Source organism: Theropithecus gelada, chromosome 18 (genome assembly GCF_003255815.1).
Source record: "Theropithecus gelada isolate Dixy chromosome 18, Tgel_1.0, whole genome shotgun sequence".
In the NCBI taxonomy this organism is placed as follows: Eukaryota; Metazoa; Chordata; class Mammalia; order Primates; family Cercopithecidae; genus Theropithecus; species Theropithecus gelada.
Window position 1 is genome coordinate 1742747 of NC_037686.1, and position 25594 is coordinate 1768340.

Sequence of the window (25594 nt, forward strand, 5' to 3'; positions counted from 1 at the left end):
TCAACTCTGCTCCCATTGTAGGCCTGTGGGGTTTAACACCCCGTGGTGGCTCTTTCCTGGATTGTTACGCAATCTTTGTTTCAGAAGTAAATAAACTGGAAGGATAGTTTTTATTGTGCTAACTGGGGTACTAGGATGCAGGTGCTCCAGACAGGATGCCCCATGTCTGTTTTCCTATTCTAGTTTCTCTAATTATAAAATGAACATGACATAATCTGCCAGTATCTGCCTCAAAATCAGGTTCTGAAGATGACTATACACCACTGCATGGAAAACTTCAGACAGGAGCCCCGTAAATACAAAAGCTTCAGACAGGAGCCCCATAGATACAAAAGCCTAGTGATTCCAAGAGGGGCAGCTGTGAGGCATATCTACTTTCTGATCATACTTGTTGTTTAGGAAAAAATTAATTATTAGACTAGGAAATAACCGTAGTTTGGCTAAAAGTTCTCATCAATTACATCTAAATATGTTTAAAAAATACAGTGTGATTGACAGCACTCTGGACATGCCCTGCAAATTTTTCGCATGTAACAAAAATTACCATGAGCCTGGCGTTTATCAGGTACAAGGCAGTGTGCCGGCCATTTTTCACAATTATCTGAAACCTTTGTCCTGAGATACAATAAGGTGTTTTGGGTAATGGGGTGACACAGCTGAGGCGGGATTTGAACTCAAGTTTCTCTGATTTCGAAGCCCTTTTCTTTTCACATAACAACGTCTGTCTCTTGATAGCACCCAGTACACTCCCTTGCCCCAAACCCACAGGCACGAGAAAAACGAGGCCACCTGGGGCCTAACTGCAGCCTAGATACATTGTGTTGACAGCTACCTCTTTGGGATCTGTTTGAAGAAAAGCTGGATCTCTGGGATGGCTCGGAGTTGCTGCTGGAGCGCTTCCTCCGGACAGCTGTCTGCTGCTCCGGGAAGGTCACATGCACTGACTCCACGGATGCGGCCAGGTTGATGGACTTGAGAGAATCCGAGGAGTCCCTCCTGCCATGACCGAGGGAGAGCTCATCATCTGATTCCTCCTTGTCCATGCCACTTTCAGTCATGTCATCTTCATCCCACAAGCCGTGGCACTGAGAAAGCAGGGACAGGGACAAATGAGGCTACTATTTCAGGTGGAACCCTTGGCATTCTGTCTTACAAAATCTCATCCAACAAACTGTCCTTTAAGATTAGAAAAACAGGTGACAGGGTTTGGCTGTGTCCCCAGATCTCACCTTGAATTCCCATGTGTTGTGGGAGAGACCCGGTGGGAGGTAACTGAATCATGGGGGCAGGTCTTTCGCATGCTGTTCTCATGGGAGTGAATAAGTCTCATGAGATCTGATGGTTATAAAAAGGGGAGTTTCCCTGAACAAGCACTCCTCTCTTTGCCTGCCACAATCCAAGTAAGATGTGACTTGCTCCTCCTTGCTTTCTGCCATGATTGTGAGGCCTCCCCAGCCATGTGGAACTGTAAGTCCATTAAACCTCTTTCTTTTGTGAATTGCCCAGTCTGAGGTATGTCTTTATCAGCAGCATGAAAATGGACTAATACACAAGAAAAGAAAGCTTGTCTAGAGCTTTATGAGGGTCCCAGTAGGGAAGAGATGTGTGGGTGTAGACAGTAAGATTTTAGCTGATAATTGAGATGGAGACAGATAGCTTTTGGCAGACGGACTAAGGATGAAATTACAGTGACTTGACTTATTGGATGGAAAGTCACCCTGATGACCTTGCTGCTGTCGGACGGAGCTCTCCCCTGAGCTTTTTGTCTGGCCATGCTTGTGCTCCCCAAGACATTGCCTAGTCCTCTCTCTGACTCATACGTGGAGGACAAGAGCTCCAGGCCAATTTGTCAGAAATCAGTTGGTCAAAACCAACTCCGAGAATGATCAATGCACCAGTCACTCAATTGACAGATGATTCTTTTTTTTTTTTTTTTTTAAGACGGAGTCTTGCTCTGTCGCCCAGGCTGGAATGCAGTGGCGCGATCTTGGCTCTCTGCAAGCTGCACCTCCTGGGTTCACGCCATTCTCCCACCTCGGCCTCCCAAGTAGCTGGAACTGCAGGCACCCACCACCTCACCCAGCTAATTTTTTGTATTTTTTTAGTAGAGACGGGGTTTCACCATGTTAGCCAGGATGGTCTCGATCTCCTGACCTCGTGATCTGCCAGTCTTGGCCTCCCAAAGTGCTGGGATTACAGGTGTGAGCCACCACGCCTGGCCTGACGGATGATTCTTAAATATTTATTTGTAAATGTGTTATTCTTACACATATTCAATGAATATATTCTTATAAACCTAACAAACATTTTAGCTTTCCATAATGGGATTTTTCAGTTTATATCGATTTCTTCCCAATTATTTTAAGAGTTGTTTCCTCTTTGGCTAACATTCACATATTTAGATTATTTCACAACTTTCTCGTAGTATATTTACTTGTTTGCCAATTCTTCTAAGTATTTATCAAATATACAGCAATTTGTATTAAATAGGATGGTTTCAAGCACTTTTGAAATTTCTGCAGCTTTTAATTGTTTGGTTTTCGTGGCAACATTATATGAAAGATTTATTTTTTCAAAAGCTATGGGGTACCTTGTCTTCTTAAGAAAAGATTTACCATTCTAAAAAGTATTTTTATATCTTTAATTAAAATTTTTAACATAATGCCATTACCTCAAATCTCATATACATTCATATATTTGAAATTTTCAGAAAAAGAGTAAGAACATCAATAAGAAACACCAAGATTTTATGTTTTAAATATAAAATTGCAGCAGCTAAGCCATTTGAACATTGATGAAAAGATAGTAAAAGTACCTAAAGAGTTATAATAATTTTAAATGATACAAAAGAATGCAAAGGTTGCAAGAGAATTCTGAAGTGATCAAAATTACACCATCAAGTATTAAATACCGAAATTTAAAAAATGAATTTCTAAGACTGAAAAAACAAGGTTAATACATTTATTCATATGTTCATAATAAAAGTCAGTATACTAAATAAATTCAAGTAATTAACATATCCATCAAAAGAACGGTGGCTAACTGGTTTCCTTAGATACATCGCTTTAAAAAACCTGCCACACCCCAACGACCCAGCTAAGGCTCCCTCCAAACTGAGGTCTTGGGTACTTTGCAAAGTGATGGAAGCTAGAGTGAGGAGGTTGACCAGAGTACACTCAGATGAAACCGAGTTTGAAATAGCTCACTGAGCTAGGGCAGAAGAAGTTAAACACACTGTTACATATCTATGTGTGCATGTATGTATATGTACGTGTATGTATTAACTTATGCCAAGCCTTGTTCTAAAAAGGATTCTAGGGACTAAGAAAGATACTCCTGGATAAAAGGAATTTACAATATTTTATATAAGACACGAGGTTAAGGTGAGAGAAGGAAAGTAAGGTTGTAACAAGAGGTACATTCATACATAAAATGTATGCCATGCAATAATTTCTATTTATCAGAATTAAGTGGCATATTTACAGGTTTAGTTCATAGTTCACAGCATGTGAGAAGGAAAAACACACGAAGTTGCTCAGAAGGACAGGAGTCCCTGAGGCTGAGGCAGGGCCATGCTGTATAAAGGTCCTCGTCCAGCAGGATCATGAGTGGTCTCCTCCACAATCAGCAGGAGAAAGCACAGCTCTGGGTTTCAGTGGGCAAGTTAATATGTGGTCTCTCACCAACAGCTAATGGTTTCATGACAAGAAACTACCCAATGAAAGCAATTCTGCTAGAAGGAGGGAGGCTGAAGCTGGGATGGAGATGAGACAATATGATCCACGCACATTGTGGCTCTCCGATGCTCTGGCTTAAACCGGAGGCAGAATTTAGTGTATCTGGCCTTAGAATACTGCACATCATTCAAGCAATGTTCCACAAAGTGGATTCATGATTATGCATTTAACCTAGGTTGGAAACATGGGGAAATATTCTCCCAGATTTATTGTAAGTTCCGTTATTGAGTACCACAAGTGTTGGAAAAAATGTCCACTAAATGAATGTAACTTTTTTCTTTTCTCTTTTAAAACAAACAAACAAACAAAAAAACATATGAGTAGATGCCAACCACCAGCCCCTCAGCCCCATCACCAATCCTGATGTCCAGGTCACCTAGGACAATTACAGGGACTGCAATGGCCTACTTGAACTGATTAATTGTTAACATGCAGTACCTTCAAAATTGATCGATGAAAGAACAGAGCCAGGAGCTGGATGAGGTCATAAAGGACATAACCTTCCTTCTTCTCCACTCCTATGATGTTTGGGGGGTGGAACGGTTTATCTTTGTTCACCTCCGCGTTCTTATTCCAGGGAAAGAACCCAAATTGGAAGAAATACTTGACTACAATTGCCACCTACACACAGATGACAGAAATTTAAAACATTACTCTTTCTTTTAGGAATAGATATACCTGTATATTGGAAAGAGCAATACGACAATTAAGAAAGAGACCCGCATTTCACAGTTTTGATGGTAGGAAAGCACATAATTATGTGGAATAGTAAAGTATCATTCTCGCAGACTCTTGACTTCACAACAGAAGCAGTGCCTGACTGTCACAGTGTCTTCCACTGTAGGTCTAGCAAGGCCAGTCGGACGCCTCAGGCCACTGCTTTGATTGGTCATTTCCTCTTCTTTTGAGGTGTTGGCATTTATACTGATTTAATTAGATATTGATGTAATTACACAGCTATTAAATATGTTATTTAGGGAAACCTGAACAGAACATACTTGTATCTTCCTAGTTTCTGTACTTCTTTAATTTGCAATCTATCACATGGTTATGATGTATGTAGTTTTCACTTTCCTGATCATATCTGTGTGCCACGTTAGTCTGGGAGCCACTAAAAAACAGAAATGCATATTTGCTTTCTATTCATCTTTGTATTCTGGTGTGTAGCAGGGTTCTTGGTTTCTGACATGTGATTTGTATTATAGAGCAAATCAACATCAAGAATTTCCCACTTACTTCAGTCCTCAGTGCAATGTGATAAGAAAAGGGAGAGCCTCAACTTAACTTATATAGAAATATTTTATTTTATATTTTTTAGAGATGAGGTCTCAATCTGTTGCTCATGGTGGAGGGCAGTGGCACAATCATAGCTCACTGCAACCTCAAACTCCTGGGTGCAATCCTCCCACCTCTGCCTCCCAAGTAGCTTGGACTACAGGTGTTTGTACACCATGCCTGCCTAATGTTTTTTATTTTTTTTGTAGAAATGGGGTCTCGCTATGTTGCCCAGGCTTGTCTTGAACTCCTGGCCTCAACTATCCTCCTGCCTTGGCCTCTTGAAGTGCTGGGACTATAGCCAGAAATATTTTATTTTTAAGGTGAAAGCTATACAAGAGTTTCTTGTTCACTTTTCCACATTCTTGGTACTTCCTCTTACTTCAGCCCTAGGTAAGAAAGGGAATCTGATAAATGTACCCACATTGTTACAGACTGTCACCCGTTCTCTAAACAGGCAGTCATTTACATCCTGAAGTGATGTTACTCTTTATTTTCCTTATGGAAGTAAGATGCATGCTATCAATACTTTAAACCAAATACTTTTGAGATGCTTTACCGTATAGCTTTGTTTTAATTTTGCTACTGAATTACTTATAACCTACAAAACTTCTAGGCCTTGGGTGTGCATCCAGCATGAGCACCGTCATTTAAGAAGTAATTACAGCACTGCTGAGAGTGAAAACTTGTCCTTACAAGTCAGGGAAGAAAATCCGTCTCTTCGCAAACCTGAGAACACAAAGCACCATGGTTGTCCAGGCACCAAGAATATCGAGCTTTTTTGTTGTTTAAGTCCCTGTATGGTTTTCAGGGGCATTCGTGATCCTGTCTATGTTGAACAGGTCAGGACAGAAAGCAGGAACATAAGAGTGAGCAGAAGGCTCCTCATACCCCACATGGGATGAAAACGGGCTGGCATCCACCCTTCAGACACTAAGTGGGTGCTTATACAATTTTGCGACACATGGATATTTACTTTTGCGTTTAAAAATGAAAAGTATGTATGATATATTCAAACTACGCCCAAAGTGCCAGAAGATATCATTTAACACAGGGTCCATTCACTGAACCCCCTGTGACGCCAGGCATTGCGCTCGACGCTGCAGAAGCCTGTAGGCATCTCAGTGGTTAATATTGTAGGTCAGGCAACCAGGCTTCAAAAGTGTCCCCACCCCTCACCAGTTGGGCAACTTTGGCCATTTAATCTCATTGATACTGTGTCCTTATCTGTTAAAGGGGATTAAGCCAGTACCTACCGTATGTGAGGTGTGAAGTGTGAAAAGAGTTTTAGAATTGTGAGTGCTAGGTAACTGCTGCTGCTGACGATTTGTGTATCTAAGAATGTCTATGGAACTGCATGTTCCATGTGAAACTGGGATCAGGGCAGGCCCACCTCGAGAGAGGGCACAGGGACACAAGGTACGCTTGACCTTGCATAGCCGCCTGAAGCCATCCACAAGGGTCTGCGTCCAGGCCTACCTCGGTATAGACAATGGCCATCATCCAGAACCGGCGGCTGGGCCTGGGGACGGACAGCATGGCCCAGAGGAAGATGAGGATGGGAAGCAGGAGCGTGATCATGGAGGCAGAGACCATGTGGTTGAGGATGATCACGAAGTAGCACACCATCTCTGAGCGGGCCACCAGGGTATTGTACATAGCATAGAAGAGTAGCAGAAATCGGGGCTGCCCCACGTAGAATTTTTCGGACTCTTCAAGCTCATCATCGTGAAACATCCTGTTAAAGTAAACCACATGATAATATGTCTATCTTTTTTTTTTTGAGACGGAGTTTTGCTCTTGTTGCCCAGGCTGGAGTGCAATGGCACGATCTTGACTCACCACAACCTCCGCCTCCCAGGCTCAAGCAATTCTCCTGCTTCAGCCTCCTGAGTACCTGGGATTACAGGTGCCCACCACCACGCACAGCTAATTTTTTCTTTTTTTTTGTATTTTTAGTAGGGAGGGGGTTTCACTATGTAGGCCAGGCTGGCCTTTAACTCCCAACCTCAAGTGATCCACCCGCCTCAGCCTCCCAAAGTGCTGGGATTACAGGCGTGAGCCACCATGCCCGGCCATGCCTGTCTTTAATTTCTCCAAATCACTGATTTTCATTTAGCACTATCCTCCCTGCTGTGTCCCCCACTTCCTATGTCCCCGTTTTTCCTTCAGAGACAACCTAATATCAGACTTTATGATAGAAAGAAATGTCAACACAAGGCTCTGGGTTTTGCTGGTTCTAGAACCAGTCATGGAGTTTGCTTTGTATTTGCAATGCAAGGAGTCTTGGAATTGTCTGTCTCCTCTCAGTATCTAGGTGAACTTTTTTCTGTATATGAATTTTTCTGTATACAGAATGAGCGCATATATTTAAGTGGCGATTCACGATACGTGTCTGACCTGCTCGCTGGACCCTTACTTGTTCAGCAGCAGCTCGCTGGCCGTCAGCTCATGTGTCAGGGGAGGTAAGATGCTGGACCCCAGCTTGTCGGTGCGGCTGTCGTCCGGGCTGACGGCCATGTGGTTCTTGCCTGCAGAGTCGTCCTGCGAGCCGAAGGACAGATGCTCGAAGCTCACAGCCTTGCTGTAGGAGGGTGGGGCCTCCACGTCCCCGTCCAAGGTGGAGAACTGTGTCAGCTCTTCCTCTGGGGTGAGGCTGGCCTCCTTAGCACCCACGGCTCCCACATCGTACCCGGCGGCCTCGTACTCCTTGGCCTCCCTGGGCTCAGGCACCGTGCTCCCTGCCTCCTCCTCCTGCTCAGCCTCCACCTCCTCAATGGTCTCAGTGGTCCCCTGGCGTGAGTACAGCATGGTGCACTGCGTGGGCTCGCTGTTGGGAGAAAGGGTGGGCACAGAGCCCCTGTCTTAGCATCCACACTCCTGGGGCTCTTTCCCATTCCTGAGAGACCTCATCAGAACTCCTAAGGAAATGCCCCATTTTTTTCCCCCTGCATTCCATCTGCTTTGTTCTTTCGGTATAATCACTCCTGTTCTGCAGACACTGCAAACAGCAGCCTCTCCAATGCAAATGTTGACAGTGCACACACACAGTTTAGAACCAGAGCCAGTCACATGGCTCTCAAAGAGCAGAACCCGCCCCCATAACAAGTGTGGAGTATCCAGATTCACAGCCTCGGATTCCAGAGTCTGTTTCCATATCAACAAAGTACAGTTTACCCACTGCTCTGTCTGCTTCAAGGCGGGGGCACCCCTGCAGGGGAGAAGCTCTGAAGGTTTTGATCAAGAGCTAAGTCTTAGCAAATAGCTATTCTACCCTGCATCCTGCACAACAGACCCACCTAGACCATGAGGGGGGAATGGGAATGATTAGACATTGGCTACACTGGACAGCTGTGTGCTTGATAAAACATGCCAGCCTTCTGTCATGTTTATTCTTCCTGCTTTTCCATCCTTTGCCTTTTTTGCATTTCTGTGCATCCCGTCTGTGGAATCGCCACCCTCGTCCCAGCTTCCTGCACTGTGCCCAGGGCTTCCCCTTCCACACGGGACTCCAGCCACTCTCTCACCACGCGAGCTCTCCTTGGCCCTTCTCCCTTCCAGCTGCCCACTCCACCCCAGGGTGCGCTTCTGTTCTTTCCTCCCAACTACTTTACTTATCTTCTCCTACCAGTTCCTCTTTGAGCGCTCCTTTTCCAGAAGCTTCTCTACTCTCATCCTCACTTCCTGCCTTTGGCGTTCTGTTCTTTTTTCTCGTATCCTTTGTCTCCTTCTTTTGTTCCTATATTCTTTTAACTTTCCCTGTCAGATCCATGCAGACAAGGTTGGCCAGTGACAAGAGGGCAGCCAGTGACATTCATGGCTTGCTCTGCCTCAGACACATCCAGCATGGAGGGGAGAGGGGCAAAATCCACCTGGAGACTGGGAATCTGTCTTGGATGTGGGAGGATGTGTTAGACTCTGAAATATGTACTCTTATCTGAATGGCATGTGTGACCACCTGGGTTCCATAAACACTGAGATTCTCAAATGCATAGACTGCACCCATGTTTCTTGTCACAGACACCAGTATGGACACATGGATGAGTGAACGAATGGATGAACCTTGGCACAGCCGTTCACGGCATCCTGTGACTGAAGAACCAGATGGGCCTGAGCTTTTGATGCCCGCTCAGGTGTTCAGAATCCCCAGGGCTGTGTCCTTGAGTGCGCACATCATGGAGGGGCTGCTGAAATGCCAGGCCAAACCCGATTTTTGCTAAGACTTACCTCAATTAGATATACCTCCTAGGAAGGCCATGCCATTGACCCATTGCCCAGGCAACTTCCAGACTACTGGAGCCAACCCCACACCACGTCTCATGGCTATTAAGACCGTCATCAATCCTAATCATGCTCGCTTTGGTTTGGATCTCCTGTGGCACCAAGGGGCGGAGAGCACCTTCAGAGGTCAAGAAAATGGACTGGCATGGCAGGCACATGCCCGCCAGAGGACTTTGTCAAATGGCCAAGGCATTCCCATCAATGCCAGTGCCAGCGTACTGCAGGGCTGCACGGAGATATACAGCTGCCAGAGAAAAGAAGATGCCCTCTGACTTGCCACTGTGAGCAGTCAAAATGTAACTTGTTTTGGATTGGGCTGTTTTCATGTTAGGAGAAGCACAGTGTAGCTGCTGAGTTCAGTGTCTCCCCCGACCATCCTAAGGCAATTCAAAAAGAGTTTTCGGGTTGTATGCAAATAATTTTATTTCTAAATGATACTGTTTTAGGGTAGGATTTCAGAGAACTTAAGCCACAGTAATTTTTTTCCCCAAATAAAAGTTACAGGCTACAAAGGTGATGCACTCTGCTGCATAATATTCTTTTTAAAAACCAACGGTAAACTATATTCTGACTTTTATGTCAATTAGGCAAATAACATGCAGACTTATTCAATATTCACTGAAAATGACTACCTACGACAGATTTTTAGTTTTCTTCCTACTGCATGCATCTTTTGATTAAATGATGAGAAGTTTTCTACCTTCGCAAACAGAGTTCCCCCTTTGAGCAGTGCCCACAGAAGCTCTAAGTTATGGAGGAAACATGCGTATGTCTCTGAAAATGGAAAGTGTGAAATACTGAAAACATGGAGGAGAATGTTTGTGATAAGGATTTTTAAAGAAACTCCTAACAGACAAAAACTAAAGAGCGGTTAGTTTAATATAATGCTGTCCTGAGAACAATTACATCTCAGAGAGGGCAGTGGTTATGCTTCTGTCAGTCATGCAGATTCTTAAAATAAAAATGAAATAAAAACATACGTCACAAGAACTTATATTTGCAATGACATAAAGGGGGGAAGAGGTGATTAAAATGACAGAACAAAGCATGCACAAGTTAAGCACCTTGATGCTAAACTGCCACTGTCAGCTGATGAGGAGGACATATCCATGCTGAGCATTTTACGGAGCCTAGGCCGAGCACGCTCACTTGTTTTAGGAATTTCTTGTCCATCTAAATCATCAAGGGTGGACTGCCTTGAGAACAGCATGGTTGCTTCAGTGTAGCAGCTAGCAGCGCAAACAGTTACAGAAACACAGTGTTAAAACACCAAGTTGTACACATCAGGTTATACACGGATCGACTGACCAACACACTGCCATGCAGCAAACCACACATGACACCAACACCACCGACAAGGAAGGCCACCGCAGCGGGGCTCGGGCACGGGGAAGGACCTGTGTGCACAACCTTGAAACACACGAGTACTGGATTTTAAAAAACATATTGACTAGTGACACATTACAAAACGGAACTCTCTGGGTGGGACTAAGAAATGACGAGTCCCAGTATTTTTCTCACAAAGTATAATGTATGTAATTATAACTTCATAACAGAGGGTTTTTTAAATGAAAGAAAATACGCTTTATTTGGAGCTTGCAGTCCTGAGTTAAGAGCATTTATTAACCAATTTGCTTAAAAAGAAATAACTGCTCATGTAGAATTTACATAAAATATTTCAATCTTTTTTTTTCTTTCTAAAACACAGTCTCCAGAATTAGAGAGGGGAAACTCAGGAATGACAACAAACTGAATTTTGCACCCCAGTTTTGGAGTGATATTCAGTTAAGCCAAATGAGATGCTCTGCATGTAGTTGGGATGCTGGTTTAATATGCAGTGGATATAAACCAACATCAGAAATAAAATAAAAGGCTGTAAAGGAAAGAACAAAGGAACTTGAGCAATGGCAGGGTCATTTTGTCTGTTAACTTTTCATTTTGCCTAATTTTTCTTCTGGATCATGTTTTAGGGCTTGGTGGATGCCATGATGGAGAGAACCCACTGCCTAAAATCCTCATCTCCTGGTACCCAATGGAGCAGTGACTGGCGAAGGAGGATGGCAGATCCAGGCCTAGGATGTTGCTGGGTGAGGATGCTCATGAGAGGAAGCACACAGAGGTGTGACACAGGCATCGTTTCAGTTCCCACACATGGTTCAACCCCAAAGAGGGACAGATAGCCCAAAGATCCTCTAGAGAAAGCAACCGGAATACTTATCTTCCAACTTGAGTGCTCATGGGCTGGCTGACCCAGGGAACAGAAACAGACCCTTAGAGATACAAGATGCCTGATTTCCAGGCTGAACGTGGTAGGCTGAACACTGTCATCAAGTGAACTCACTAGGAGAGTACTAGGTGCCTGGCCTGCACAGCCATACACTGTCAGTCAAGGATCCTGAGGCAGGATGGAAGACGTTCAGGATGCAGTGACCACTGCAGGCCTGGGAGGAGCGAATTTGAGTTACTCACTCATGGAACCTGTTAAAAGAGTTTTTCAGGTCCCATGTGCTGGAGCACAAGCCATAACTGCTTCAGTGGGACTGGCCATGCTGCTGTGCATGTCACAGCTATGTGGCCAAGACAGGGGCAGGCAGTGAGGGCAATAAGCCTGTGAGCAACAAAAATACTCTCTAATAAGGACATGGAGGCTGGTTTTGCTTTGTTTTGTTTTGTTTTGCCCCAACTCCTTTAGATGTCACCATGTCACCATGTCCTGGATAAAATGAGGAGACAATGACAAGGTAAATAGAACAGCATTGGATGAACACAGTGAGGACTAGGATGCTGACATTAACTGGATATTGGGTTTTAGACGAATCAGTGCCCCTTTCTGGGGCCCCAATTTTATGTTTCTGGATGAGGGGACTTTGCACTTCTGTATTTCATTTAATATTTACAGAGATGTAACCCCATAGCCTGTGCAGGCTCCTGCAGCTTTGCTCAGGTTTTCTTCATGGGAACTGATGGTTCTAATTCAAAAGCCCTGTTTATCTTGTTAACTCTTGGATGGAGTTCTCAGAACCTACAAAATCCCACACAGTTGGGTTCCCTGTAGGACAACTAATACGTCACCCAATCCAGGACAGTTTAAAAGTGAATAGGAAGGGGAGGAAATGTATAAAAATAGGCCCAGACAGCAGGCCCAAGGGGATGGCTGCCATCACCTGCCTGATGAGCCCCCCGCTGCGAGCACCCCAGGAACACATGGCAACCCCTCAGAGGACATATTTAAAATATTAACCACCTCCTACCTGGGAATGCCCCTCAGAATGTTAACTAATGTTTTCTGTAGCAATTTAAGCTAATATATTTTCTAGGAAGGTAGATGTTATCTGATTATATAAAGCAACCATTAAAAAATGTTTGCCATTTTACATCTGGATTTGAAAGAAACCGTGACTCTTCTCTAAGTCAAAGGGACTACAAATCCACCTGTTAGGATCCCACCCAGACTCCGTCTACTGTCTGCTTAAAGGTAAAACTCATGCCACTGGCCTCGGAGCAGGGGCCATGAAGGGCGCTGGCCACACTGGGTGAGCATAACCTCACTGGGGAGTGGCAGCCTCCTGGCCACCAGACCCTTCCCAGTGACTTCCCCCGCAGAACCTCTTCTAGGGAGGGTTACTACCTTTCCAGCAATCAGCGTGGCTTCCTGGAGACTACAGTGTAGACAAATGATTATTTGGAAATTTGAAACTTTCTAAAGCCTAGAAATATGGCTCACTGCAGAAAAGGGCAACTGTGGTAACTCCTTTACTGGCAACAAGATCCGCCCTATTCTGTCTCCCCTTTCTTTAGGTTGAGAAACAAAATAAAAATACATTAAAACCTAATTCTAAAGGTGCTGGTTTCCTACTAGTTATTGTATTTACTGACTGACCATTTTAAAATTGGGGGGGGGGGGATATTTTGACAGTCTTTGTCAAAAAGCAATCGATGGATTTAAATATCTCCTAACTCACAATTTTTTATCAAGAGTGTGGTTTCCTATTTGCAACCTTAGGTCAGATTTAAAGGCAGTTACTTGATTTTATTTTAACCAGTTGTTTTTCCTGCTTAATTGTGATTTATAATATTTAATTTCTTAATGGGACATATTGTCCATTGTTACGCAGTTAAATGTCATAAAGATGGGATTCACCTATGTTTACTTTATGAAAAATTTATTTTCAATTCACCTCCGAATATTCTCTGAGGCCACTGATTCAGAGTTTGGTTCTAGAGCATCTGTTTTCAAACCAGGCTCACGTGTGATACTCAGGAGGTCTATAAAATCCTTGAGATAGTGTGAAAAAAAAATTTATCTTTGTATGATTTTTCCCTGTGGGAGACTACTTCATGAAATTTCAAAAGAGGTTCATTAAAAATGTCACCAATTACTGTTAGAGTCATCACAAATTAATGAAGAAAGGCTATTCTATTCGTTACCCATTTCACTTGCCACATTTGGATATTCAGGTAACAAAAAAATCTCTTCTGTATTACAAAATGAACCTAGAAGGGAGGTTAAAATAAGGCATTTGAAAAATTTTACAAATCACATGATGGGGCAGCATATTTTCTTGAAGAAAGATGCAAAGGTGCAGTATTGAAAGTCAATGCTACGCATGTATATGATCGTATTCTTCACTGCGCGGGAGGGAACGATTCCAGTTGAATATGATCATGACTTTCGGTTAAGTTCCCTAGAGCTGTCTGAACCTTTTATTTTAGAATTTAAAAGTAATAAAGACATAGTTTGGATCAGACCCAGTCCATATTGGATATATACAGAGCAGTACAGTCCAAAGCTGAGAGCAGTGGGATGCGTGTGAATGTTACGCAAAAATAAATGAACAAATCAAAGAAACATCATTTGGGACATGTACGTGTAGAGAATCTCAGCATTTCTTTCACCCTATCATGCTCTTGTTTTTCGAAAAACGGTTGTTTGATCATGAATAGTTCCTACAGTGGGTAGATCTAGAAATGTTTAGATACCCAATATCCCTTTGTTCACCCTGTAACTAGGAAGCAGCACCAGTCAGCATCTCGAGCGCTCACTACCTTTGGACAAATCTTGGCTCCCCACCCACCCTGCTGCACAAACCTGTAGGCTGTCACAGACTTGCCCATGCAGGGTCCCTGTAGGATTAAGGGAGGACCTAGCTGGACTACTTAAGAACTTAGGTAACCTGGGGCTAGACATGGATTTTAAGTTTTAGCATTAAAATGAATTAAGTGCATTGAATTAAATTAAAGAGAGAATAATTCAGCTTAAATACAATGATCAATTGATTGTTGCACTAAGAATGAATTTAATACTTCTGGAAGCTTCTAAGTAGAACAGTTCTAATAGTTTTCAAAAAATAAAAATAAAATTCAAACTAAAGAATGACTTTTGTCTGAATGGAACCTGTCAAAGAAGACGACAGAAGCTCCCCTTTCAAAATGTTGATTGTGGGAGGTTTCCAGGAAGACACAATGAGACTCTGGTAACACTCACCAGTGGAAGGACATGATATTAAAAGTTCTCTTTGTAACTTTTGATATTACTAATGGTTTCAGAAATTAATAATTGAGAAATATGCATATTCTTGGGTAGAAAGAAACTGAAAAATAAAGTTTTACGATGACATAGTTTTCTAATAATCAATTATTTTATTCTATGAATTAAAGCTTTAAACCAAATCTCAATTAGGAAATAAATGTTTGACCTTGAAATCATAAAGAGTTTCTGTCCTAAATGTTTCTTCTTTCCACAAAAATATATAATAGATGAAATGTCTGTGTCTTTGAAACTCATAAATAAGCAAGGATTATTAACAAATTAAAAGAAAAATATAGTCTCTTTTATTATCCCTCAAAAGATTTTAAAAGAATCAATACCTATTTTAGGGGGGCAGGCAGGGATATATCCATGCACAGTGTTATTTGCACAAATATGACTTCTAAATCAATCTAGGCATGAATGCATATATTTTAAATTAGGCTTAGCATACATCTTATTTTGAAACTTGGATTTTTACAAAATATATGCATATATTTTATTGTGTATATATCTCACAAAGATCTTTTCATACCAATAAATATGGACCTGCATCAATAATAATTATTGGGTAGCAAAATAATAGGCATAATTAGAGAGGCTCAAATACAGGAATGCAGCAACAGTTAAACAGCACTTTAGAGTAAAACTTTTTTTTTTTTTTAATCCATATCTCCTCACTCAGTCCAATGTCCAGTTGTCTATTTTGGGTTTGGTATCAATAAAATGGTCTCAGCTCCCTCTCCTATTTCATCTGGAAATACATCCAGCAATTGTGAAGGACAAATACTTTTCCAGGTCATTAGTGCCTTGCTATAAAGTGTGACTCTAAAGCCATCCAGGAGTTTCTGACCAGCAGTCAGAGACACCAATCTCTACTGTCCTCCCCAGGGCAAGCATTTAAGGAGGTAATGGCCTTATCTCAGTTCTTCCTAGGCTAAACCATTTAGGGGACTACTCTTATCTTTGTATGTCTCTCCCAGAATTGCCCAGGGCTTGGCACAGAATAGCTGATACTCAACATGTTTCATGAAAAAAGTGAAACATGAATGTTCTCGGTGATACAATTCTTTACCTGTGAAGGTGGCTATAAGGTGTAATTCATTCATTCCAGTTCTTCACCCTAAACAAGGCAATTTTACCTCCTAAGACAGGGACTTCTGCTTTCACTTAGAATCTAGCTCTGTACAATTGTCACCAGCTACCTAGAACACTGTGACGCAAAGAATTCTGAGGCTCTTCTGGGACAGGCAGTAAGCTGGCCTGTGGTGCAGGACGAGACAATGAGAGACAGCACACTAGGGTGGTTGAGAGCTTGGGTTCTGAGCTAAACCACATGATTTTGGATTATGGGTCCGCTTTTATATACATCCTAGCTGTGTGACTTTGGGTATGTTTCTTAATCTCTCTGTCACTGAATTCTGTCTTTGCAAAACAGGGATAATAATAGCATGCATCTCGCAGGGTCTTAGAGGATAAATTGAGGTAACCCAGGTACAGTGCTTAGTGCTGGCCCCTGGCAAATCCATTAGTACTGTGTCATTTGATAATCCTGTTGTGAAACAACGCATACGATAGTAAACTCAGAGAAGATAGAAGCTAACAGAATACTTTTTGGGAATTTTTATTACAAACCTTAAGGTAACAATTCTGAAGGGAAAGATCAAAGATAGCAACAGAAGTAGAAGACCCTAATGCAAAAGACACTTCGTGGCTCAGCTATCTTGAAAGGCAATAAAGATGTAACCCTTGACACAAACAGTAACTTTGGGGTTGTGAGGGATCATTCTTCCTTGCCTCCAGTTTGGAAATCTCTATACTGTGCCTTTGGGTCATACAGATATAGCTAATAGTGTCTTATTGATACCAGCTTTTATCTGGTTCCTTCTAGGCAAGGACAATGTTCCTTATAGTTGTTGTACAGATGGTGACAGCTGGAAGAGGGTGGGGGTCCATGCATAGTTTTGATTAACTTTCACCTCACACATTCATTTCTTATATTTGATGACATTCACCTCATTTACCTTTGTCAAAAGTAAACCCATTGTTAGAAAGTGAAATACCTGGAGATACTGTCATGTGAATCTAAACTATCCATCCTGTGGGCTGTCTGTGCACCTGAAGCAGCTCCGGGTCGCTCGTCAATGGTGTCCAGTCCCGACTCTCTGGAAAGGTTCATGATGTGGTTCTGATAGTACATGTGGATGCTCTCCCGAGTCGGAACGTTGCCCTGAGGAGAACGAGACATTGCCACCGTTCCTATGGAGGCGCCTGCCTGTACAGCCACCCGGCATTTCTCAGCGCAGACAGCTTTTCATACCCAAGCATGCCTGGATAAGGATTAGGACCATGCTAGGCAAGTGGGGATTGACATCGACTCATTTCATAAGTGGTTTCCAACATTACTAGGTAGATCTAAGTAAGTGTCTTCTTATAGGTAGATAATTTTGCTAAATCATAGTAACTTTTCAAGAAATGAACTATTATTTTTAAATACAATCTTTAAACCATATATTTTGTTGTTCTGCATATGTCCTATGTTTTCTTATAAAAAAGTTTCAGATCAAACTTTCCAGACTTCAGTGTTCAGGAGGGAGAAAAAAAAAACACCACTTTCTACACTTTCCAGACTAAAACTATAATTATTTATTAACTATACGGATACAGAACAAGGCAATGTCTGTACACCTGCAAACTGTGGTGAGGGGAGGGATAGGATGAATAAAGTTGCCCTTCTGTGATGTATGTGTGTGTGTGTGTGCACGCGTGTATGTGGTGCACGTGCAAGCACATTTAATTATTTTAATTCTTAGTGTGGAATAGATTTAAATATACAGAAAAGCAAAGGGGTTATGCAACAATTGCCTGGAAAGAAAGGGCTTTGTCTTATCCTACCTGGAGTTTTGGACATTGACTTTTAATGTCTTCTTAATGTGGGAAGGAGCAAAAAGAATTACACCAGCAGTATTACCTTCTTAATTTCTCTGGTCAGCATGCATCGCTCAATTCTCAGAACTGTAGATATATCAATATGCTCCCTTGAAATGGAGTTAAGCCAAGTGGTGAAACTGTCCACTGTTGCCAGAAATAGGACCCAGGTAAATTTCAAAATATTAAATATCCTCTTGATGATATTGTCTAGGAGAAAGAAAAGCAACAAGATGCTAAAGGAACAAAATACCATTGATTTTGCTTTTGTGCAGAACAGCGATGTTTTACCAAAAATTGGACCTGGCTCTTGCCCTGTGCATCTAAAAGGCATGTGACTCAGATACTCATCACGCACAGAGGAGAGCTGCCATGCAGGAAGCTCTCGTGGGGCTTTGCACACATGCAGTGGCAGACCACATCAGGATAGAACTTGTAATCTTTAGTGGAAATAGCAGGCAGAGCAGCTCCCTATGAGCTGACCCTGAACAACATGGGTTTGAACTGCGTGGATTGTTTTCAGTAAAATTACACCAAACGTGCCTGCGTCTCCCGCTTCCCCTTCCACCTTCTCTCCTCCACCTTTTCTGCGTCTGCCACCCGAGACAGCAAAACCAACCCCTCTCCTTCCTCCTCCTCCTCAGCCCACTCGAGGGCAAGACGACGAGGATGAAGAGCTTTATGATGGTCCGCTTCCAGTTACTGAAAAGCAACTATATTTTCTCTTCTTTCTGATTTTCTTCATGACATTTTCTCTAGCTTCCTTACACAATATCTGCATATAGTGACATCTGATGTTCTGTGTGAGAATGTTTCCCGCCTGTGCTGTCACTGCCTTGGCGACGCCTAAACCTCCTTGAAACTGTGTCACACCTAACAGTCTTCCATGAGGTATGTTTAGGAAGCAAGGAAAGGAGAGGGTATCTTTTGCTGACGAGGAGGCACAGGAAGAGAACGGCCGCTGCTCGAAGCTGAATGAAGTGAGTCGCTGTGGCCACTGAAGAGGAGATGCCACGAGCACCGACGTTTCCCTCTCCACCCCTCCGCACATCCTCTACAAAATCTCAAGCAAGGTATGTATTTCTCACTCGTTCGGATCGAGCCTCTAGCTGCTCTGTGTAGACACAAAGGTATGTATTTCTCACACTCGTTCGGATCGAGCCTCTAGCTGCTCTGTGTAGACACAAAGGGGAAGCTTGGCTCTGGAGGATGAAAGGCTGGGAGTTACACCCATCAATGAACTTTAGCAGCTCCTTATATTTTCAACACGTATTTTTCTCATTTTCACAATAGTTTTCTTAGAAAGGATGAAGATGAACATTATTACTGCATGGTTTTGCTATGGTAGGCCTGATGGTAAGGCTGCAGCCGCTGCACTGGGGACGTGAGTGACGTGTGCTTTGTGAACCTGGGTGACGACTCACCAACAGGGAAAGTGAGGACTCGAGTTTAACTACAGGGGCAGGAGGACACAGTGGTTAAGAGCACACACTCTAGATTCAGACTCCTTGGGTTCAAATCCCAACTCCACTCTTTAGTAGTTACATAGGGTTGGTTAATACAACTAAGAGATTAAGCTGGTTAATCTCTCTCTGCCTCAGTTCCCTGTTTTGAGAGGGTTAAACTAGTTAATATACTCCAAACTCTCGAAAAAGTGCCTGAGAAACAAGACACATGATCTGAAGTGTTGGCTGCTGTTACGGTGTGAAGCTTTGCAGCAATAAGAGTGTCCAGGTCCACATGTATGTGTGTCCAATTACCTAGAACTGGAAGTCTGGGTTTGAGGACTGGCACAGCGGAGGGCATTAGGTGGCCTTCAGTAAGTCTCCTTTCATGCCAGCAGAGGGCAGGCTTGGAAGCATTTGTGTGGGGACACAAAGAGCCTGACGCCTGGTCTGCTGATAGACAACTGCACAGGCGCTCCAAAGCAGACGAAGAAATGGCATGACTAGAAAGGGCTAGAGAGCATCGAGTTCATTTCATTTGGAGGCTTTTGCCTTTTTTTCTTCCTGCATAAGGATACCTTCCTCCAAATCATATACTATGAGGAGCCCAGATGGCACTGTGGCTGGATCGGGAGTTAGAAGACACGGGTTCTCTCCCTGACTCTTACCTGTGGAATCCAGAACAAGTCACCAACTCACTGAGCCTGGTTTTCCTCTCCTAAAATGAAGAATTTGGCCCTAACCTTCTAGTGTATCTCTAATTTCCCCACTCCTACTTACCTCTCATTTACCTCCTCCTTTCTGTGTTTTTTAAAAATAATTGCCGGTACTTTTCGTGTGTGCCTCCATTCTGACGGCTTCCATGGGACATTAAGAATTTGCTCCCTAAAAGCCTCTTTCATAGATGCTTGCATAAAGGAATTTACAAACTGAAACTAATTCAACATTTTATCCAACTGCGTAAAGTCCAGACCTACTTTTAAGAGTCATTTTGTGGCTGGGCGCGATGACTCATGCCTGTAATCCCAGCACTTTGGGAGGCCGAGGCGGGCGGATCACGAGGTCAGGAGATCGAGACCATCCTGGCTAACACGGTGAAACCCCGTCTCTACTAAAATCTTCAAAAAACTAGCTGGGCATGGTGGCGGCGCCTGTAGTCCCAGCTACTTGGGAGGCTGAGGCAGGAGAATGGCATGAACCCGGGAGGCGGAGCTTGCAGTGAGCCGAGATCACGTCACTGCACTCCAGCCTGGGCGACAGAGCGAGACTCCGTCTCAAAAAAAAAAAAAAAAAAAAAAAAAAAGACATTTTGCAATTTCAGTGGAGATGAGATTCCAAGGGATATGATTATTTCCGCTCATATTTATCTTTATTTTGTTACCTGGTCCATCAGATTTCTTTTTGATTGGTTCATCCTCCCGATCTTCCCATTCCACGGGACCTGCCAAGTGTGTTCAATAAAGATGAGTTAAATTCCATTTAGGGTGAATTAAATGCCAGTATTACTCTTCTAGATTAAAAGGAATTTTATAATTAACTCCAGGACATTCTGTCTATTTTAAGAGTTCCTCGGGAAAATTTGCTCGAATTCATAGCTCTTAGATTATTTTACTCCATGCCAGCATAAAAATTATGTAAACCAAGGACGTGTCAACTACATTCACTGGTGGTACTGGCCAGTACTGGTGGGCTGACTATTGTCAAATGGCCTGTGAGTTCAGAATGGCTTTTATATTTTTAATAGTTGAAAAATCTAAAGGAGAATAATATTTGGTGCATGTGAAAATTATGTGAAATTCGAATTTAACAGTCATGCCCATTTGTCTGTGTATTGTCTATAGCTGCTTTTTCCCTATAATGGTAGATTTGAGTTGCACACAGACTTCATGAATAGTAAACCTTAAAATATTTACTATCAACGCCAGGTGCAGAGGCTCATGCCTGTAGCCCCAGCACTTTGGGAGGCTGAGGAGAGAGGATAGCCTGAGCCCAGGAGTTTGAGACTAGCCTGGGCAACATAGTGAGACCTCGTCTCTACAGAAAATCAAAATATTAGCTGGGTGTGGTGGCACGCACCTGTAGTTCCAGCTATTTGAGAGGCTGAGGGTGGGAGGATTGCTTGAACCTGGGAACCATGATTGTGCCACTACACTCCAATCTGGGCAAAAGAGTGAGACCTTGTCTTAAATAAATAAATAAATATATTTGCTATGAGGTTCTTTATAGAAAATGTTTGTCATATCTTAAAATGACATTATAGGATTTCATTTCATTTCATATTCTCTTATTTAAGGCTAAAATGATCTAGCAAGTAAAAGTGCAGGATAGCCAGTTAAATTTGAATGTAAGATAAACAAGAAATTTTAAATTTCAGAAAATGTAAACATATATTTAGGAGATTCCTTACAAGCACAAATTGTGTCATGGTAAAGTCTGGGATTCTGGTGTGCCCATCACCAAACGGCAAACATTGTACCAACAGGTAATTTTTCAACCCTCAACTCCTCTCTCCCCAACTCTCCCACATTTGATTATCTCCAGTGTCTATGACTGCCCTCCCTCCGGATGCCCATGTGTACCCACTGTTTAGCTCCCACTGATAAGTGAGAACATGAGGTATTTGACTTTCTGTTTCTGCATTATTTCATTAGGATAATGAACTCCAGCTCCATCCATGTTGCTGCAGAAGATATGACTTCATTCATTTTTATGGCTAAGTAGTATTCCAAGACATACACATATATCACATTTTCTTTTTCCAGTCCTCCGTTGATGGACAGTTAGGTTGATTACATATTTATGCTACTGTGAATAGTGCTGCAATAAACATGTGAGTGCAGGTACCTTTTGGATACAATAATCTTCTTCCCTTTGAATATGTATGTAGTAGTGGGACTGCCGGATTGAAGGGTAGTTCTGTGTTTAGTTCTTTAAGAAATCTTCATTTTTTTTGAGGTTTTAATTTTATTTATTTGGGTACCAGTGATTGATTCCAAATAAACCTTTTTACAAAAAGGATATAAGGTGGTTTATGGCTACATATGAAATATAACAGGATAACAGGTAGATGAGAAAGTAAAATGAAAAAATCAGGTTAGGAGACACAAAATAGACCCAGGGATGAGGCTAGAACATTTATAATTTGGTGTTGATGCTGTCATCTGATAGGGCATGTTGCTCATACTGTTGCTCTGAGAGAGTGCCTCTTGAGAATTTTCAAATAATGATGTGAAGTTTGAGGTATATATTTTAAATCTTTGTATTTTTAAAGTATAAGTATGTTCCATGAAATATGTCCAGATTATACTTAAGCTAAACATTGTTTGTTATGTTAAAAACTCAAATGGGGCTTCATATATAGAGGATATACATGTATATATATGTATATATGAACATACACATATATATACACACACATGAAGCCCAGGAAATATGTAGAGAATATATATGTCCTATATATATTCTCTCTCTGTGTGTATATATATCTCTAATATATATATGTCCTATATATATATTCTGCCTCTGTGTGTGTGTGTGTGTGTATATATATATATATATGAGAGTCAGGTCTTGCTCTGTTGCCCAGGTTGGACTGCAATGGTGTGATCGTAGCTCACTGCAGCCTTGACCTCCAGGGCCCAAGTGATCCTGCCTCCTCAGCCTTCCAAGTAGCTAGGACTACAAGTGTACAACACCACACCTGACTATATTAAGAAAAAATCTTTTTAGAGATGTTGCCCAGGCTGGTCTCAAACTGCTGGTCTCAAGTGATCCTTCTACCGCAGAGTCCCAAGTTGCTGAAATTACAGGCGTGAGCCACAGCTCCTGGCTCAGTTTCCTGCATTTTATCTGGTAACCCTATCTAAGGTCATTCATGATCTGACTCCAAGAATCTTCTCAAACTTATTTTTTGCTATCCTCTTTACTACTGTTGCTCCACATCTGGCCTTGACCAGCTAAGCTGCCCTGCTCTTTATTTTTTGTGCATGGGCTGGCTTTCTTCTGCTAGAATGTCAGGCTGTGTGCAAACACTCCCTTCTTCAGGGAGCATTCTCTGAAGCCATGCTTGCCTACAAGAAATCCTTTCTCCCTCAGGTCCCACACTATTTTATCTCTACTTCTTAAACTGGAACTTGGCAGTTTTGATATCATTAGGAATTTTTTCCCTATACTTATCTTGCCTACCAGTTACAATGAAAGGCTTTAGAACAAATTAGTCTAGTAGGAATTCCAGAGCCACTACTCACTGAATGGCTGTGTGACCTCAGGCAAGTTGCTTCAATCTCTGGGACCTTATTTGCTCCTCTGTAGAGCAGGGATAATAAAATGACCCTGTGCTGTTGCAAGGATCGAATTAGTTACTACAGTATACATGAGGCACATATGACAACAGCTGGCACTTCAGAAGAATGGGATCCACGTGCTTCATCTATCTGGAAGACATGACGCCTCGTACCAAGAAAGTGCTGAGTAAATATTCATTAAAAGAGTATCTTTAAATTATTGCTGTCTTTGGTTGGTAGGTTAAGAGTGCTGCATACAATAAATAATCTTCATGACACAGAGCAAGGAGCTATTTTCAAGATGACCAAAGAACAAATTTTTATAACTGATTGAAACATTCCAGAAGGAAAATGTCTGAGAACAGCAAACACAATTTTGAAAAAAAAAGGTAGTGAGAGGAGTTTGCCTCACTAAAAATTAAAACAAACTCTATAGCTACTAGACTTAATAGTATGTGGCACTGGCCCAGAGTGAGACAATACAAGGGAAGACCAAAATAGAGTCTGAAAACATACCCGAGAAGAAATGGGAGCCTAACACTGACAAATGAAGCATTTAAATCCAGTAGGAAAAGGATGAGTCACCTTAATAAATTGGAATAACATAATTGTGTATCCATCTAAAAGTGAACAAATTAGATCTCTACTTCATAGAATAAAAATTTAAGATGTAGCCAGGTGCGGTGGCTCATGCCTGTAATCCCAGCATTGTGGGAGGCCGAGGTGGGTGGATCACGAGGTCAGGAGATCCAGACCATCCTGGCCAACATGGTGAAACCCCATCTCTATTAAAATACAAAAAATTAACCAGGAGTGATGGCGGGCGCCTGTAGTCCCAGCTACTTAGGAAGCAGAGGCAAGAGAATCACTTGAACCCGGGAGGCGGAGGTTGCAGTGGGCTGATTTTGTGCCATTGCATTCCAGCCTGGCGACAGAGCAAGACTCAGTCTCAAAAAAAAAAAAAAAAAATTCAGAGGTAAGTAAAATTAATAGAAAATCTGGGAAACATCCACATCATATCTGGGAGGAGAGACTTTCTTTTCTTTCTTTTCTTTTTTTTCGGAGGCAAAGTCTCACTCTGTCACCAGGCTGGAGTACAGTGGTATGGTCTCAGCTCACTGCAACCTCCACCACCCGGGTTCAAGTGATTCTCCTGCCTCAGCCTCCCGAGTAGCTGGGATTACAGGCGTCTGCCACCACGTCCAGCAAATTTTTTGTATTTTTAGTAGAGACAGGGTTTCACCATATTGGCCAGGCTGGTCTTGAACTCCTGACCTCACGTGATCCACCTGCCTCAGCCTCCCAAAGTGCTGGGATTACAGGTGTGAGCCACCGCACCTGGCTAAGAGACTTCTTAAAAGCAAGATGGAAACCTAGAAACCTCAAGGGGAAATTTGACACAAGAAAAAAACAATAATTGCTTAGATTGCATATATCATAAACTAAATCAAAATATAAGCCTTGGGTTGGAAAAAATATCTGAAATATACAAAAATGGGATAATCACAAATTGCACTGACATTGGCAGACTGGTCTAAAGTTTACGGAAGAAGTCTGAGCTAATGTATTTAAAGCCACGAGAGTGGATGAGAACACCTAGGGAGTGAACATAAATGGAGAAGTTTCCATAGACAAGTCCTGGACATCACAGTGTTAAGGGTCAGGGAGATAGGGATGACCAGCGAGGCAGGGGGAGAACTAAGCTCGAGTGTGTTTGGAAAACCAAGTGGACAGCATGTTTCCAGGATGCAGTGATTTTTTTTTTTTTTTTTGAGACGGAATTTCGCTCTTGTTGCCCAGGCTGGAGTGCAAAGGCACGATCTTGGCTCATCACAACCTCCACCTCCCAGTTTCAAGTGATTCTCCTACCTCAGCCTCCCGAGTAGCTGGGATTACAGGCATGCACCACCACACCCAGTTAATTTTGTATTTTCAGTAGAGATGGGGTTTCTCCATGTTTGTCAGGCTGGTCTCGAACTCCCGACCTCAGGTGATCTGCCCACCTCAGCCTCCCAAAGTGCTGGGATTACAGGTGTGAGCCACCGCGCCTGGCTTTCAAGATGTAGTGATTAACTGTATCGGGTGCTGATCGATATGAAGGTCATTGCTGGTCATTGG

General features: G+C 42.5%; 1 protein-coding gene across 2 annotated transcripts in view; it reads right to left on the reverse strand.

Annotated features, from left to right (window-relative positions):
* Nucleotides 1-25594, reverse strand: part of PIEZO2 (piezo type mechanosensitive ion channel component 2) — a 462335-nt gene that overhangs the window by 22473 nt on the left and 414268 nt on the right. Inside the window, exons 37-44 of one of the 2 annotated variants that reach the window (XM_025365353.1) lie at nucleotides 20575-20634; nucleotides 17792-17958; nucleotides 16884-17050; nucleotides 10358-10522; nucleotides 7432-7842; nucleotides 6492-6750; nucleotides 4176-4358; nucleotides 833-1085 (exon numbers count right to left, since the gene is read on the reverse strand). In XM_025365353.1, coding sequence (XP_025221138.1) covers nucleotides 833-1085; nucleotides 4176-4358; nucleotides 6492-6750; nucleotides 7432-7842; nucleotides 10358-10522; nucleotides 16884-17050; nucleotides 17792-17958; nucleotides 20575-20634 — 1665 coding nt within the window. The remainder of the gene's footprint in view (nucleotides 1-832; nucleotides 1086-4175; nucleotides 4359-6491; nucleotides 6751-7431; nucleotides 7843-10357; nucleotides 10523-16883; nucleotides 17051-17791; nucleotides 17959-20574; nucleotides 20635-25594) is intronic. The other variant, XM_025365354.1, reaches the window with a different exon arrangement.